Source organism: Hordeum vulgare, chromosome 3H (assembly GCF_904849725.1).
Source record: "Hordeum vulgare subsp. vulgare chromosome 3H, MorexV3_pseudomolecules_assembly, whole genome shotgun sequence".
In the NCBI taxonomy this organism is placed as follows: Eukaryota; Viridiplantae; Streptophyta; class Magnoliopsida; order Poales; family Poaceae; genus Hordeum; species Hordeum vulgare.
In genome coordinates, this window is record NC_058520.1 from 598,729,236 (window position 1) to 598,747,470 (window position 18,235).

At 43.8% G+C, this 18,235-nt stretch overlaps 1 protein-coding gene across 1 annotated transcript; it reads left to right on the forward strand.

Moving 5' to 3' along the window:
• Window positions 1-1,324: 1,324 nt before the first annotated feature.
• On the forward strand, window positions 1,325-1,978 carry LOC123440963. Its single transcript, XM_045117502.1, has one exon. It carries the CDS (start codon window positions 1,348-1,350, stop codon window positions 1,705-1,707), a length of 360 nt encoding a protein of 119 aa, XP_044973437.1. The 5' UTR covers window positions 1,325-1,347; the 3' UTR covers window positions 1,708-1,978.
• Window positions 1,979-18,235: the final 16,257 nt, after the last annotated feature.

The window sequence follows — 18,235 nt, forward strand, 5'->3', positions numbered from 1 at the left end:
TCGAGCGCATCTACGGGGATCAGCACGCACCATCCACACATCAGGAAAATGTGCAACCAGATGCGGTCCATTGACTTTGCTGACATGATGCATCCACACATCGTCGTCACAAGGGATGTCTTTAAGTGACGCGCATATACAACACCATTGTGGATTCTCATTGCCAAATTTTACATCGATGTGGTGTACGTCAACAGTTTTGTCAACACACCATCGTCACCTCGTCTACAAGATGTACACATATGTCAGCTGACATGCTTTTCTACAAGACGCGGCTTTGACGATGGAAATGACTATGTCACGACGAGGGCATCAACCGTGTCATCTAAGACCACATGACTGCATCTACACGACATCACTATAGTGACGACCCCTTCACGGCACACCGTCCTGGCAAAACCAAGGTGTTCTTAATAGGTTTCCTTCGATCCTTGCAAAACCGGTGGAATCGTCGCCAACATCATCGAATGACATTTGTAAGGTGCATCATGGACGACTGTAGCTCCATCATCAACAACATAGCACAATATTTTTTTGCGTCTTCTACTTTGTGCGCCTTTATCATTCATGACAACTACATCATTGACCACGACTAGTTCAACCATGGTTGCATCACCATGACAGGTTACCCCAACATCGGCCGCGTAGTTATCAGTGTTTGCACTACTTCCGCTGTGAATGCAGGAGGGAATGGAAGAGAGACAAGAAAGGCGCTAGAAGGAAACACTATCACCGTCCTAGGTTGCCGACGAGACGCAGCGATGACGATGGTGCATAAGTGCAAGACTGCAAGTTCAACTGCAATCGTTCACTTCACTCTCAAGTGTGTCTATATATGATAACAAATTAAAGTATCCATCTTCTATACCTATTCTATGTTGTCTAAATAATTTTTTAATTTTTTTAGGGGAAGATAGATAGAACTTTTTTTGAGGGGTACATAGATGGTAGTACTATATATGATATAAGTTAAAGTAGTACTAAGTGTTGCCCATGCACTTGCGGGGGTCAGTGTGATGGTTCTTTCTAACAATAGCCAGGTTGGTTGCATGAAGTGCAAGTGAGAGTTCATTGTCAGAACATGAGCAGAGGTTGATTGCAACGTGATGTAACTAAAGGTGTTCGGGTTCCCTGACGACTGAACCAAGACAAAACCAAAACCTCCTATGAAAGCAACCAGTTGAGGTAACTGGAAGTATAACATAAGAATTCAAGTACTAAGCTAGTGTTTCCTACAGTTATTGGGCCATGGTCGTGAGAGCTGCCCAATACCAAATCAACCTCGAGCTATATACTAAGCACTCTCCATGGTTGCCCATCACCAACGTATCGATTAGCTAAGCTAGCATGGACAGAAAGGTACGCATCAAGCTAGTGATCCTCGCCGTCGTGCTGGCTGGCCCGGACACTACAAGGGCGGCCGCGCTTGCCGGCGGCACCGACAGCATCGATGCAGCGGGGGCGGTGCGGCCTCTGATGTCAACGTCGTCGTCGTCGTGGATGAAGCTGGAGGATGGCGTGGCGCCGGAGCTCTCGGCGGTGACGGCGTTGGACCTGGACGTGCAACGGGAAGTCCTCCGCGGCATCGACGCGGGAGCGGGGGCCCTGGGCCCCGACAGGCAAGTCTGCCTCAAGAAGAAGAAGTGTCCGGCGCCGGGAGAGCCGTACACGCGGCCCTGCGCCAAAATCTACCATTGCCGCCCGTAGTCACTGAAACCTCCTTCCCGCAATACAGGCCGTCAATGAAACCTCTTTACTGCACTGCCCGCCGTCCGTCCAGGCATGTGTGCACTCGCGTTCCATCTATCCATGTTGTATTTTCATTTCCATTTTGCATACATTTTCAGCTCCTTCTCGTTGCGATCGTGCGCTCCACATCTTGAAACGTAAACTTGTCATCGGGCAAGCTCGATCGTTGTACAAACAATTGCGCGAACGTCAAGTGGCAGTGATGATGAGTCGAAAATGAAGGTTCTCTTTGCGCACCTCTCTTGACATAAAACCAACACTGCATTTTATATTCAACTGCTATGGTCTCTTTTTTAAGATGGAAATCCCCGGCCTTTACATCGAGTTATGCACACAGTCATAGATTAATTATTGCAAGGTTTACTGTTCTTTAAGCAACTTTTTTTTGCGAGATTCTTTGAGCAACTATTGTAATGTTTACATGATGAAGTACCAGAGTTCTTCAAAATATATGGGCCAAGGGGGGCTAAATTCACTGTTTTGAATTTTTTGACGTTCTTCAGCCCGATCTGACCCCTTGTGGGAAAAAAAATCAAATCTGGCCTTTTTTTCCAACTGTCACCGAAGCGGCGGTAGGTTATAGGCTACCGCCACTCTCTCTGGCGGCAGGGTTCCGATCAACTTAGACGGTGCCATTTGCCCCACTAACGTGGATAAGTGGCTATCGTCACACACAGTGATGGTAGGGTGTGGTAGCCTGCCACCACAACCACTGCGGTATGGTGTGAAGAAGTTATCTCAGCCCGTAGCGTTTTGGGCAGGCCCCACCCACCCAAAACTGAGTTTCTTCTATCTGTCGCGCATGAACAGAGGCCGGCGGCGCCTCTCTCCTCCTCCTAAGCCTCCTCTTCGATCTCCTTGGCCTGTCCACCATTTTAGGGGATTTTTGATGCAAAACGAAGAGAAAGGTATGCTCATCCAATCCCTTCAATCATTTTTTGCAATACCGTTGTATTTTTGACGTATTATTTGGCACTAGGTGCAACCTAGGTCTTCCTCTTTTTTTCAAATTTGCTCAAGTTTGAAAATGTTTAGCATGGTATGGTGGAGTATTATCGTTGTCTTGATGAATATATGAGAAGATAGTATGGATATAATGGGAGTATTAGTAATCTTTATGGATGAATAATTTCTATGGACTATGTTTTATTATTGTTTTATGTGTACTCAATGATATGTGTATGAAAACTGGATGTTGAATGCATATGGATGTAGAGTGCAAAATCTTTGTTATTGGGATGTATGGAAATCCATCGTCTTCTATTCCAGTAGCATATGTATTGATCTAGTTTTCTAGTTTTCATTAATATGTTTGTAATTTATATTATGTTAGGATGGCCGATGATGAGGACAATGGGCGTGTGTATAGATGACTTGACATGGCTTTCAATAAGAACCACCCTGTCCGTGCTATCGAGCATGGAGAGGTAACAAGTGAAGCCATAATAATTTTCATGCAATGTTTTATATAGAGTAATATTCTAACATATTTTTTCAATTTTGACAAACGCTTACGATCGTGCGAATGAGGAGTCACACCTCGGGTACCCGGATGGCATATGACATGTGCTATGAGCCCTTCTCCGAGCGTGTCGGGCTCCTACCGTTTGTCCTTCAGTTCAAACGCGTGCCGCCGGTGATGAACCGTGTAGCTCTCACAACATTGTTTGATCGTTGGTGGCCGAAGACACACAACTTTCATCTCCCTTGTGGCAAGATGACGGTGACACTGGAGGACTTCTCCATGATCACAGGGCTTCCCATTGACGGCCAGGCTCTCACCAGACGAGTGGACAACAAGAACTAGCGTCACAAGGTTACCGCTCTCATCTGAGATTGTTCTACCTCTCTTTCTCTCCAAGGAAGGACTGACAACAAGACAAATGACGTACCGTCCCCCGGCTTGATATCCATAGGTTGGGATGCCCGGAAGATGCCAACCGGTAACACGTTATCATTGGACGAATGAGCCATTGCCACCATTAGAGTGCCCTTGTATTTGCCAGTAAAGAATGTGCCATCAATAGACAACACCGGAGGACAATGCTTGAATGCCTCGATGCATTGCCCAAAACTCCAGTAGGCACGGTGAAACACTTCGTCAATTTCCTCCACCACATGTCAGGGTTCATATGTGCAATGGCTCCCAACATCCTCGGGAGAATATTGTATGTTGGGTCATAATCACCATGCAACATCCTGATAGCATTTGGCTTGGCCTTCCATACCTTCCCATAACTGATCTTGCATTTTCCATGGGATATCACATTCAACAATTTGTATCGTAAAAACTCAGACATGAGTTGACGGTGTCCCTTGTTTCGGATGGCTTTGTTTGGCGGTATGCACGTGTGAGTGGCCACACAACTCTTTAGTACCCATTGCCCAGTTTCATGAATTTTTCTTTCACGGACCTTCCAAAGGCAACCTTCTTTGTCACATTTGATGGTGTACCGCACATTTTGGTTGGAATGACCGACAATAAATGACATATGGTTTCTAATGGCAGAGTCACTTAACCATATCTTGAACTCTTCCAAGCAACCAAACTTGATGCCTATCTTCAAATGAGCATTCTAGTCCTCATCTTGGGTTTATGGTCACCGACCTTCGGGCACGGTGTTGGTTCTAACAACTCCAATTTCATGCCACCATCAAACAATGTCCTTGTCGGCAAGACTAAGATCCCGAAACAATATGGGGCACCTCTTTCTTTCCCCGCTACCTTCTTGAAGATTTCATTTTCTTGTGCAGTGAATCCATCGTCGTCCAATTCCTCCACCTCACCCTCGTCATGCGATTCACACTCATACATACGGCTAGGGAGGCTACGATCCATGTCTCGCTGTTACAGAATCACATCCAAGTTATCAATGGGATTATAATGAATCTCTTCATCTTCTGCATAAGCATTAATATGGGCAATAGCATCATCATAAACATGAGCACCGTCATCATCAACATGAGCATCATCGTCATTAACATGAACCTTTTCCTCTTGAATTACCATGGCTCTATCATTCATCTCCGCTTCATTTTGTGGTTGACTAGAATAATTAGGGACATACATCTCCACCCTTCCATCATGTATTGGGGAGGAGGCATGACAGTTCAAGTCAATTTGTATCAGAGGAAGCTCAACTTTGGCGGCAAATAATTCAAGTGATTTGTCTTGCGATTCAACTACTTTATCCTTGTACACATTCCAATGCAATTACGAGATGATAGGCATACTCTTCAATCGAGACTTCACCTCCACTCCAACATCATACCTTCCAATAAGTTTAACTTCATCATTTGGGTTAATCCAATTTAACACACTTCTCACTTTCACAACCAACTCCTCATAGGTTGGGCTTGAGTAAAAAAAACATGGATTCTTCCCCTTCATCGACATTGCCTTTCATAAATGTCTCCTTATACAAATAATGCACATTAATGAGTCTATCCATCTAAATACTTTGTTAAAAACATCAATGATAGGTCGGCAACATATTATGGACCAAATAACTACTATGTGTTCAAGGTTCGAGAAAGACCTATGCACTAAATTCAAGCAACAACACAAATAACAAAATATCATTGCTTAACCCTAACTACTTAATAATGACATTGCCTAACCCTAACCCTAAACCTACAAAAATGCCTAACACTAACTATAGATCGGTGCTACAAACATGATGATTAGGCATACTACACATATTCAAGCATAGAAACAACCCTATCATCCCTCAAATCCATTAATTTCACACCAAAATGACCTAAACTAGGTTTTGCATACAAGTAAAGAGTGCCACCAAATGAGATGATTCCAACCAACCAAAAACAAGACAATGAGTGAGGTACCTTGAGTGATGAAATTGGGCTCGTTCCACTGGAGAAAACTTAAGCAATGTAGATGGATTTGGTGAGGCAAGCATGAGGGAGAGAGAGGGGAGAGGAGCTCAACTTGGGGAAGAGCAAGATTTGGGGGTGAATGGGTGGCTGGTGAGACCCACCCATTGCGCCCTCACTCACTTACCATTTTGAGGATCCTACCGCCACTCGATTTGGCAGTAGGCATCCACACCCTACCACCACTCTCTATGGCGGTAGCCACTTATTCACGTCTCGGGGGGGGGGGGGGGCAGATGGTGCCATCTACGTTGACCCGACCCCTACCGCCATAAACAGTGCTGTGTTCTAGCCTACCATGACGTCAGCTCGGGTGACGATAAGAAAAAGGTCAGATCCGAAAAAAATTCATAGATGGGGTCAGATCGTGCTAAACTAGGCCAAAAGGGTCAAACAGTGAAATCAGCCGCCAAGGGGCAGCCCAAATGGAAAAAAAGAAGGAAAAAACGAAATGATATTGGTCTAGGTGAGGCATCCCTATTAGAAGGCCGTCAACCAAATCACTTCAATAGATTCTAAGTTATAATTTTCTGTCGGTTACACCAAAGACTATCTGCGCCCACACCCCTACCCAACGAAGTAAGGACCGCGTACGGATTCATCTGATACCCCAAAGATTGACATGCAAGAAATCTTCAATTGTCATTCTGTTAGGGGATCATATTTGCTAAGTCCGGCTATAGATGCTCTAATGTGAACATAAACGGCTGTAGCGTTGCTTAATATCAACTAATAAAGGGGCAGTTGGTAGCCGGATCTCACCGGTTAATTTTCGTCTCTCCTTTTATTGGTTTTTTTTCGTCACTCCTCCCACTGGCTTTTTTTCGTCACTCCTCCCACCATTGGTTTTTCCCTCGCCCCCTCCATGATCCCTACCCCACTCCTCGCATCTCTCCCTCCTCCTCCTCCAAGAGCATCCGCCGCCGCCAGTGCGTTGGCTGCCTCTCTCCCCCAAGCGTCGGCCACCTCCCTTCCCCAATAGTCGGTCGCCTCCCTCCATCAGATGCCAGCCTCCCTTCACCAGATGTCGGCCGCCTACTTCCCCTCGCCTACCGCCTACATCCTAGCCGCCGGCCATGTCCTTCTACCATGCGTCGGCAGCATCCGTGTCGCGGCCGCCACCTTCCCCTCCCTTCACCACACGCCGCCTGCCGGATCTTGCCGTCGAGCGCATCGGTGTCCCAGACCACCAACCTCGCGTCACCCCCTGCTGCGTCATCCCCTACACATGTACGTTGTTCTTGATTTGGTTGAGGAAAGGATTGCGTCGTCGTGTTGGGTGAAACCCACGGCCTCTTTGTTTGATTGGTTCCTCCCGATTTGAATCTTAGTGGAGTTATTTCATTCCTCACTGGAACGTGTATACCTCTCAGTTGGATGTTTCAAGGAGCAGGGTACCCTATGATGGAAGAGGATGGTTGTAAATAGATTGAATTGTACTGCAAAGAGACTGTACTTGCTATACATTGTATTTGACCTGACATTGTTTGTTTTTTTTAATTTCAGATTTGGATCACGACTAAACTGTAGCCAAGAAAGAACCTGAATCCCAAGGTGAGAGGCACCTTGTCCCTTAATAGTAGAGATGTGAACAAATACGTTTCTTATTTGATAAGTGAATTCACAAGTAGTTTCATTCAACGGGCTTTACGTGAGATGTGAGCACGTACTAAGATACACTGCACACAATATCTATTTTCTATGTGCAGTTTCAGACCTATATAGATCTCATAAGTGGGAGCTAAGCGCCTAAACTGGATAGTATTGTAATTTCTTTGTGCTATTCTTTTTAACTTAGTCTAAATGCTGGTTCATTAACATCTTTTCTTTTTTGCATTTTTAAGGTTTTAAGAACTCCGATATCATTGCATACTCTTGGGCGCATTTTCATTTATTCTGAAAAACATATAGATAAAGGTGCACCTATTTTACCGGAGGCATACCTGATATTTCCAGTGAGAGTTAGGCAGCTTAAAAATGCAAAATATTTTATGCTACCTACATTTTGATGTTATTTTCTTAATCAGGTACATGAAGTTCAATCAAATCCAATGAAAGGACATACGCTGACAAAATGATTCAGACTGGGAATCTATAGTAGATGTTATGAATTCTAGAGTAGAAGGCCTGTCACACGATGAAATTGTTGTTCATATTTGCCGTCAGCCTCACCTGGTAAAGCGTAAAGAGAAGATTAGTAATATCTTGGAGGTAGATATAAAGGCTTTGTAAACTAAGAGAGACAGCCAGCGGTGGAAGATGTTGGTTTTAAAGGCTAGCAGGGACAACCGGTGGTAAATAATGTGGTTTTAAAGGCTTTCTTTCGATTTAGGTGGAAATCTGTTCGGCGGACAAATCTTCCTTTTGGTGACTGCACATAAGGAGGTAAGACAAACAATATGCAGACAAGTATGTTTTCTACACTGGGCCTCCTATTTTGTGTTTGACTAAATTTTCAAAACATTGTCATTCAACTTATATATTATTTTCCTTGGTAATTTCCTTGCTTGATTAAACTGATTGTGCATATGAGAACCATTTCAAGTAATTTCCTTGAAGAGTGCAATGGCTTCTTAAAACACTCTGGCGGATGTCCTAATAGTCATTACTAATAAAGGGGCAGTTGGTAGCCGGATCTCATCGGTTAATTTTCGTCTCTCCTTTTATTGGTTTTTTTCGTCACTCCTCCCACCATCGGTTTTTCCCTCGCCCCCTCCACGATCCCTACCCCACTCCTCGCATCTCTCCCTCCTCCTCCACCAAGAGCATCCGCCGCCGCCAGTGCGTTGGCTGCCTCTCTCCCCCAAGCGTCGGCCACCTCCCTTCCCCAATAGTCGGTCGCCTCCCTCCATGAGATGCCAGCCTACCTTCACCAGATGCCGGCCGCCTACTTCCCCTCGCCTACCGCCTACATCCTAGCCGTCGGCCATGTCCTTCTACCATGCGTCGGCAGCATCCGTGTCGCGGCCGCCTCCTTCCCCTCCCTTCACCACACGCCGCCTGCCGGATCTTGCCGTCGAGCGCATCGGTGTCCCAGACCACCAACCTCGCGTCACCCCGTGTTGCGTCATCCCCTACACATGTACGTTGTTCTTGATTTGGTTGAGGAAAAGATTGTGTCGTCGTGTTGGGTGAAACCCACGGCCTCTTTGTTTGATTGGTTCCTCCCGATTTGAATCTTACTGGAGTTATTTCATTCCTCACTGGAACGTGTATACCTCTTACACTAGTAGAAAACGGGCCTTTGGCCGGGACCCTTTAGTCCCGGCCTGCCTCTGGGCCGGGACTAAAGGCCCGGCCACGTCGCCCCAATTATCAGTGCCTCCCTCGAGGCTTTAGTCCCGGCCCGTAAGGAGCCTTTAGTCCTGGTTCGTGTCCCAAACCGGGACTGAAGGGCTACGCGGTGGGCAGTGGTGGTGGCAACCGTTCGTATCCCCCTTTAGTCCCAGTTGGTGGCTCAACCCGGGACTAAAGGACTAACACGTGGCCTGCCGTAGTGGTGGCGACCGTTGGTATACCTCTTTAGTCCCGGTTGGTGGCTCAACCCGGGACTAAAGGACTAACACGTGGCCTGCCGTAGTGGTGGCAACCGTTGGTATACCTCTTTAGTCCCGGTTGGTGGCTCAACCCGGGACTAAAGGCCCAAACGGTTTGCATCCCGCGTCGTTTCGGGCGATGAAAAGTACGACCGAAGCGTACAGTCGCCATATCTCTGTTTCTTCTTCTCTCTCGCGTCGCCCTCTCTGTTCTTCTCCTCTCTTCTTCCCTTCTCTTCTTCCACCTTGCCAACTAGCTTTCATGAGGTGCTCGCACATGGCACGACCAAGCTCCGTGTCGTGTACACGAACCTGAGCAGGGAGGTGTCATTTTTTCTTCAACAGTTGAAGGAACGATGGTTTGACCACGCAGTGGATCATGAGAAGTTCTTGGGGCTTGATCTGGAGTACACGGCCGATCAACGCGGTGTTGCCGTCATCCAACTATGCTTCGCACGCCATGTCTTGATCTTCCAATGGGCGAGGTAAGTTTTGAGGCTTTCTTTGATCCAAGATAATGACATTGTAAGTTTATTTGTTTCAATCATAGTTGGTTCCCTTCAAATAGTTGTAGTGAAACAATTTTGATTAGTTGAAGGGGAGCACAATCTAATTGGAATAGTGTTCCATAATCTGAAAAATCGTATTAGAATCAACTAGTGTTTAATATGTTCCATTGGAATCATAGTTGGTTCCCTTCAAATAGTTGTAGTGAAACAATTTTGATTAGTTGAAGGGGAGCACAATCTAATTGGAATAGTGTTCCATAATCTGAAAAATCGTACTAGAATCAACTAGTGTTTAATATGTTCCATTGGAATCATAGTTGGTTCCCTTCAAATAGTTGTAGTGAAACAATTTTGATTAGTTGAAGGGGAGCACAATCTAATTGGAATAGTGTTCCATAATCTGAAAAATCGTATTAGAATCAACTAGTGTTTAATATGTTCCATTGGAATCATAGTTGGTTCCCTTCAAATAGTTGTAGTGAAACAATTTTGATTAGTTGAAGGGGAACACAATCTGATTGTAATAGTGTTCCATAATCTGAAAAATCATATTAGATCAACTAGTGTTTAATATGTTCCATTGGAATCATAGTTGGTTTGCTTCAAATAGTTGTAGTGAAACAATTTTGATTAGTTGAAGGGAACACAATCTGATTGGAATAGTGTTCCACAATCTCAAAAATTTGATTGGTTCAATATGTTCCATTGAAATCATAGTTGTAGTGATACAATTTTATGCAGTGTTCTTTGATCCAAGGTTATGAAAATTGAATATAGCTAGTCATTTCTCTAGGTTCCATTGGATAGCAATATGATATGTCATAGTCATGAAAATTGCATATAGCTAGTGGTCTCTCTAGGTTCCATTGGATAGCTATAGTGATCTCTCTAGGTTCCATTGCATATGTTCTATTTGAATCCTAAAGATAATTTTCTCTTTAGTTGTAGTGAAACATGTTTCCTTATTGCAGCAGTATGTAACATTTGTTCCATTTTAATTTGTTTCTGTTGCAGGAGTGACAAGCATTGTCCAGAACTCATGGACTTCCTTCGCAGCGGCATCACTTTTGCTTCCGTTGACATAAGGAACGCAAGCTGAAGATGAGGCACAGCTTCGGTATTGAGATACCAGCTGGTTGCCTCGTTGATCTCCAAACGATATTCAGGCTTCGACATGACAGGACTTCGATGGCTCATATGGCAGTTGCCTTGATCGACGATTCATATGCTGATACGAAGACCAGTTTCCCAAAGTCTCAGCACAAACTTTGGAAGAAGGGCCCACTTGATGATATCAACATTGAGTATGCAACAAAAGATGCATACGTTTCATACGAGTTGTACCGCAAGATTCGAGTCGTCCACTATGGCCAGCGTCACCTCGAGGAAGGTGGACATTCTGATTTAGATGATTCAGACGAGTAGTGTTCTGAACGTCGAACACTTGTATATATATCTATGGTAGCTATTATTATGTACTGTTTGGACTATATATAACTTGTACTCTATTATGCAGAATGAAGATTCTGGAGTGTAAAAGTAAGAGCATCCTAAAATTGGGTTTATTGACCCAGATAAAATACATATAGCGACGCTAACTGACAAACCCAAGGAGACGGAGGAAAACCTTCTAAGGTTTCTAAGAGACCAAAATTTCTGTGACCACATACTGTTTCCATACAACTTCAGGTGAGGGTCTTTACTCTGTTGTGTCCATTCACTTATAACTGTAATTGATAAGTTACTGACACACACACACATATATATATATATACATGTGCAGCTTTCATTGGATTCTGTTGGACATTCAAATTGATAAGGGAAGAGTTGATGCCTTCGACCCATTATCGAGACCCTTGGAACAGTTCCAAAGCCTGCAGGACATGCTCCAAGAGTAATTTTAATCATTCTTGCGCTCTATCGGTCTCTTTCGATGATTTTCTGATATATCAATTAATGAAAAACTTAGCAAATTATTATCCTTGTCGGGCAGGGTTTGGAAGCGGTTCAAGTGCGTGACTCCCGATAACTTTCCTGAGAAGCTGACCTTTAGAGCGGTTCAGGTAAGTAGTAGTATGATATACTTCTATTAATTTTCAATACATTTATCATGCTAGATTATTATTTTGATTATATATATTCTATTCTCGTAAAGTGCGACCAGCAGCCACGGGGAACGCATCTATGCGGATACTATGTTTGCGAGACCATTCGCACGTTTACCTCTGAGTTCAAGTATCACAGATTCGACGTAAGCAATGAACATTCACACATCTATTTTTACCCGTCATTTTTTGTTATCATGATTGATATTCATATTCATCTCCTCTTCTTATATAGCACACGGCCATGAGGACGAAGGTCCTACCAGAGCAACGCGCGATTGCTGTTGCACAGGAGCTTGCGGGATTTCTCAGGACGGAAGCTATAGAAGACACATGACGATTTAGTGTAGCTAAGGGCCATTACTGATGTTCGTCCATGTAATCGAATAGACGGGCTCTAGTCCCGATAATTCAGATCTCCATATAATTATATATATATGATCGCTTGTAAGATAAGTTAATCTTATATATATATGCATAATTATTTTTATTTAAATTATATGAAAACTAATTCCCAAACACCAAACGAGGCATCATGTTAATCTCCCGAACACCTAAACCCTAAAACCCTAAAATAATTTCATTCAAAAAAAAATCCAAAAACCAGCAAAATCTGAAAATCTTTAGTCCCGGTCCGTGTAACGAACCGCGACTAAAGGGCCTGCCCCTGGGGCGCTACGAGGCGCCCACGTGGAGCACCTTTAGTCCCGGCTTGTAAGAGGGCCGGGACGAAAAGGTTAGGCCTTTAGTCCCGCCCCTTTAGTCCCGGTTGGTGAACCGGTACTAAAGCCCCTTACGGGCCGGGGCTAAAGGCCCCGTCCCCACTAGTGTCAGTTGGATGTTTCAAGGAGCAAGGTACCCTATGATGGAAGAGGATGGTTGTAAATAGATTGAATTGTACTGCAAAGAGACTGTACTTGCTATACATTGTATTTGACGTGATATTGTTTGTTTTTTTTAATTTCAGCTTTGGATCACGACTAAACTGTAGCCAAGAAAGAACCTGAATCACAAGGTGAGAGGCACCTTGTCCCTTAATAGTAGAGATGTGAACAAATACGTTTCTTATTTGATAAGTGAATTCACAAGTAGTTTCATTCAACGGGCTTTATGTGAGATGTGAGCACGTACTAAGATACACTGCACACAATATCTATTTTCTATGTGCAGTTTCAGACCTATATAGATCTCATAAGTGGGAGCTAAGAGCCTAAACTGGATAGTATTGTAGTTTCTTTGTGCTATTCTTTTTAACTTAGTCTAAATGCTGGTTCATTAACATCTTTTCTTTTTTGCATTTTTAAGGTTTTAAGAACTCCGATATCATTGCATACTCTTGGGCGCATTTTCATTTATTCTGAAAAACATATAGATAAAGGTGCACCTATTTTACCGGAGGCATACCTGATATTTCCAGTGAGAGTTAGGCAGCTTAAAAATGCAAAATATTTTATGCTACCTACATTTTGATGTTATTTTCTTAATCAGGTACATGAAGTTCAATCAAATCCAATGAAAGGACATACGCTGACAAAATGATTCAGACTGGGAATCTATAGTAGATGTTATGAATTCTAGAGTAGAAGGCCTGTCACATGATGAAATTGTTGTTCATATTTGCCGTCAGCCTCACCTGGTAAAGCGTAAAGAGAAGATTAGTAATATCTTGGAGGTAGATATAAAGGCTTTGTAAACTAAGAGAGACAGCCAGCGGTGGAAGATGTTGGTTTTAAAGGCTAGCAGGGACAACCGGTGGTAAATAATGTGGTTTTAAAGGCTTTCTTTCGATTTAGGTGGAAATCTGTTCGGCGGACAAATCTTCCTTTTGATGACTGCACACAAGGAGGTAAGACAAACAATATGCAGACAAGTATGTTTTCTACACTGGGCCTCCTATTTTGTGTTTGACTAAATTTTCAAAACATTGTCATTCAACTTATATATTATTTTCCTTGGTAATTTCCTTGCTTGATTAAACTGATTGTGCATATGAGAACCATTTCAAGTAATTTCCTTGAAGAGTGCAATGGCTTCTTAAAACACTCTGGCGGATGTCCTAATAGTCATTACTAATAAAGGGGCAGTTGGTAGCCGGATCTCACCGGTTAATTTTCGTCTCTCCTTTTATTGGTTTTTTTCGTCACTCCTCCCACCATCTGTTTTTCCCTCGCCCCCTCCACGATCCCTACCCCACTCCTCGCATCTCTCCCTCCTCCTCCTCCAAGAGCATCCGCCGCCGCCAGTGCGTTGGCTGCCTCTCTCCCCCAAGCGTCGGCCACCTCCCTTCCCCAATAGTCGGTCGCCTCCCTCCATCAGATGCCAGCCTCCCTTCACCCGATGCCGGCCGCCTACTTCCTCTCGCCTACCACCTACATCCTAGCCGCCGGCCATGTCCTTCTACCATGCGTCGGCAGCATCTGTGTCGCGGCCGCCTCCTTCCCCTCCCTTCACCACACGCCGCCTGCCGGATCTTGCCGTCGAGCGCATCGGTGTCCCAGACCACCAACCTCGCGTCACCCCGTGTTGCGTCATCCCCTACACATGTACGTTGTTCTTGATTTGGTTGAGGAAAGGATTGTGTCATCGTGTTGGGTGAAACCCACGGCCTCTTTGTTTGATTGGTTCCTCCCGATTTGAATCTTAGTGGAGTTATTTCATTCCTCACTGGAACGTGTATACCTCTTACACTAGTAGAAAACGGGCCTTTGGCCGGGACCCTTTAGTCCCGGCCTGCCTCTGGGCCGGGACTAAAGGCCCGGCCACGTCGCCCCAATTATCAGTGCCTCCCTCGAGGCTTTAGTCCCGGCCCGTAAGGAGCCTTTAGTCCCGGTTTGTGTCCCAAACCGGGACTAAAGGGCTACGCGGCGGGCAGTGGTGGTGGCAACCGTTCGTATCCCCCTTTAGTCCCGGTTGGTGGCTCAACCCGGGACTAAAGGACTAACACGTGGCCTGCCGTAGTGGTGGCGACCGTTGGTATACCTCTTTAGTCCCGGTTGGTGGCTCAACCCGGGACTAAAGGACTAACACGTGGCCTGCCGTAGTGGTGGCAACCGTTGGTATACCTATTTAGTCCCGGTTGGTGGCTCAACCCGGGACTAAAGGCCCAAACGGTTTGCATCCCGCGTCGTTTCGGGCGATGAAAAGCACGAACCGAAGCGTACAGTCGCCATATCTCTGTTTCTTCTTCTCTCTCGCGTCGCCCTCTCTGTTCTTCTCCTCTCTTCTTCCCTTCTCTTCTTCCACCATGCCAACTAGCTTTCATGAGGTGCTCGCACATGGCACGACCAAGCTCCGTGTCGTGTACACGAACCTGAGCGGGGAGGTGCCGTTTTTTCTTCAACAGTTGAAGGTACGATGGTTTGACCACGCAGTGGATCATGAGAAGTTCTTGGGGCTTGATCTGGAGTACACGGCCGATCAACGCGGTGTTGCCGTCATCCAACTATGCTTCGCACGCCATGTCTTGATCTTCCAATGGGCGAGGTAAGTTTTGAGGCTTTCTTTGATCCAAGATAATGACATTGTAAGTTTATTTGTTTCAATCGTAGTTGGTTCCCTTCAAATAGTTGTAGTGAAATAATTTTGATTAGTTGAAGGGGAGCACAATCTAATTGGAATAGTGTTCCATAATCTGAAAAATCGTATTAGAATCAACTAGTGTTTAATATGTTCCATTGGAATCATAGTTGGTTCCCTTCAAATAGTTGTAGTGAAACAATTTTGATTAGTTGAAGGGGAGCACAATCTAGTTGGAATAGTGTTCCATAATCTGAAAAATCGTATTAGAATCAACTAGTGTTTAATATGTTCCATTGGAATCATAGTTGGTTCCCTTCAAATAGTTGTAGTGAAACAATTTTGATTAGTTGAAGGGGAGCACAATCTAATTGGAATAGTGTTCCATAATCTGAAAAATCGTATTAGAATCAACTAGTGTTTAATATGTTCCATTGGAATCATAGTTGGTTCCCTTCAAATAGTTGTAGTGAAACAATTTTGATTAGTTGAAGGAGAACACAATCTGATTGGAATAGTGTTCCATAATCTGAAAAATCGTATTAGAATCAACTAGTGTTTAATATGTTCCATTGGAATCATAGTTGGTTCGCTTCAAATAGGTGTAGTGAAACAATTTTGATTAGTTGAAGGGAACACAATCTGATTGGAATAGTGTTCGACAATCTGAAAAATCTGATTGGTTCAATATGTTCCATTGAAATCATAGTTGTAGTGATACAATTTTATGCGGTGTTCTTTGATCCAAGGTTATGAAAATTTAATATAGCTAGTGATCTCTCTAGGTTCCATAGGATAGCAATATGATATGTCATAGTCATGAAAATTGCATATAGCTAGTGATCTCTCTAGGTTCCATTGGATAGCTATAGTGATCTCTCTAGGTTCCATTGCATATGTTCTATTTGAATCCTAAAGATAATTTTCTCTTTAGTTGTTGTGAAACATGTTTCCTTATTGCAGCAGTATGTAACATTTGTTCCATTTTAATTTGTTTCTATTGCAGGAGTGACAAGCATTGTCCAGAACTCATGGACTTCCTTCGCAGCGGCATCACTTTTGCTTCCGTTGACATAAGGAACGACAAGCTGAAGATGAGGCACAGCTTCGGTATTGAGATACCAGCTGGTTGCCTCGTTGATCTTCAAACGATATTCAGGCTTCGACATGACAGGACTTCGATGGCTCATATGGCAGTTGCCATGATCGACTTCATATGCTGATATGAAGACCAGTTTCCCAAAGTCTCAGCACAAACTTTGGGAGAAGGGCCCACTTGATGATATCAACATTGAGTATGCAGCAAAAGATGCATACGTTTCATACGAGTTATACCGCAAGATTCGAGTCGTCCACTATGGCCAGGGTCACCTCGAGGAAGGTGGACATTCTGATTTAGATGATTCAGACGAGTAGTGTTCTGAACGTCGAACACTTGTATATATATCTATGGTAGCTATAATTATGTACTGTTTGGACTATATATAACTTGTACTCTATTATGCAGAATGAAGATTCTGGAGTGTAAAAGTAAGAGCATCCTAAATATTGGGTTTATTGACCCAGATAAAATACATATAGCGACGCTAACTGACAAACCCAAGGAGACGGAGGAAAACCTTCTAAGGTTTCTAAGAGATCAAAATTTCTGTGACCACATATTGTTTCCATACAACTTCAGGTGAGGGTCTTTACTCTGTTGTGTCCACTCATTTATAAGTGTAATTGATAAGTTACTGACATATATATATATATATATATATATATATATATATATATATATATACATGTGCAGCTTCCATTGGATTCTGTTGGACATTCAAATTGATAAGGGAAGAGTTGATGCCTTCGACCCATTATCGAGACCCTTGGAACAGTTCCAAAGCCTGCAGGACATGCTCCAAGGGTAATTTTAATCATTCTTGCGCTCTATCGGTCTCTTTCGATGATTTTCTGATATATCAATTAATGAAAAACTTAGCAAATCATCATCCTTGTCGGGCAGGGTTTGGAAGCGGTTCAAGTGCGTGACTCCCGGTAACTTTCCTGAGAAGATGACCTTTAGAGCGGTTCAGTTAAGTAGTAGTATGATATACTTCTATTAATTTTCAATACATTTATGATGCTAGATTATTATTTTGATTATATATATTCTATTCTCGTAAAGTGCGACCAGCAGCCACGGGGAACGCATCTATGCGGATACTATGTTTGTGAGACCATTCGCACGTTTACCTCTGAGTTCAAGGATCACAGATTCGACGTAAGCAATGAACATTCACACATCTATTGTTACCCGTCATTTTTTGTTATCATGATTGATATTCATATTCATCTCTTCTTCTTATATAGCACACGGCCATGAGGACGAAGGTCCTACCAGAGCAACGCGCGATTGCTGTTGCAGAGGAGCTTGCGGGATTTCTGAGGACGGAAGCTATAGAAAACAAAGGATGATTTAGTGTAGCTAAGGGCCATTACTGATGTTCGTCCATGTAATCGAATAGACGGGCTCTAGTCTCGATAATTCAGATCTACATATAGTTGTATATATATGATCGCTTGTAAGATAAGTTAATCTTATATATATATGCATAATTATTTCTATTTAAATTATATGAAAACTAATTCCCGAACGCCAAGCGCGGCATCACGTTAATCTCCCGACCACCTAAACCCTAAAACCCTAAAACCCAAAAATAATTTCATTCAAAAAAAACCCAAAAACCAGCAAAATCTGAAAATCTTTAGTCCCGGTCCGTGTAACGAACCGGGACTAAAGGGCCTGCCCCTGGGGCGCTACGAGGCGCCCACGTGGAGTACCTTTAGTCCCGGCTTGTAAGAGGGCCGGGACGAAAAGGTTAGGCCTTTAGTCCCGCCCCTTTAGTCCCGGTTGGTGAACCGGGACTAAAGCCCCTTACGGGCC

Excerpts from the sequence above, each read along its gene's own strand:
- LOC123440963 (XM_045117502.1), top strand. The coding sequence starts at position 1,348 with ATGGACAGAAAGGTACGCATCAAGCTAGTGATCCTCGCCGTCGTGCTG.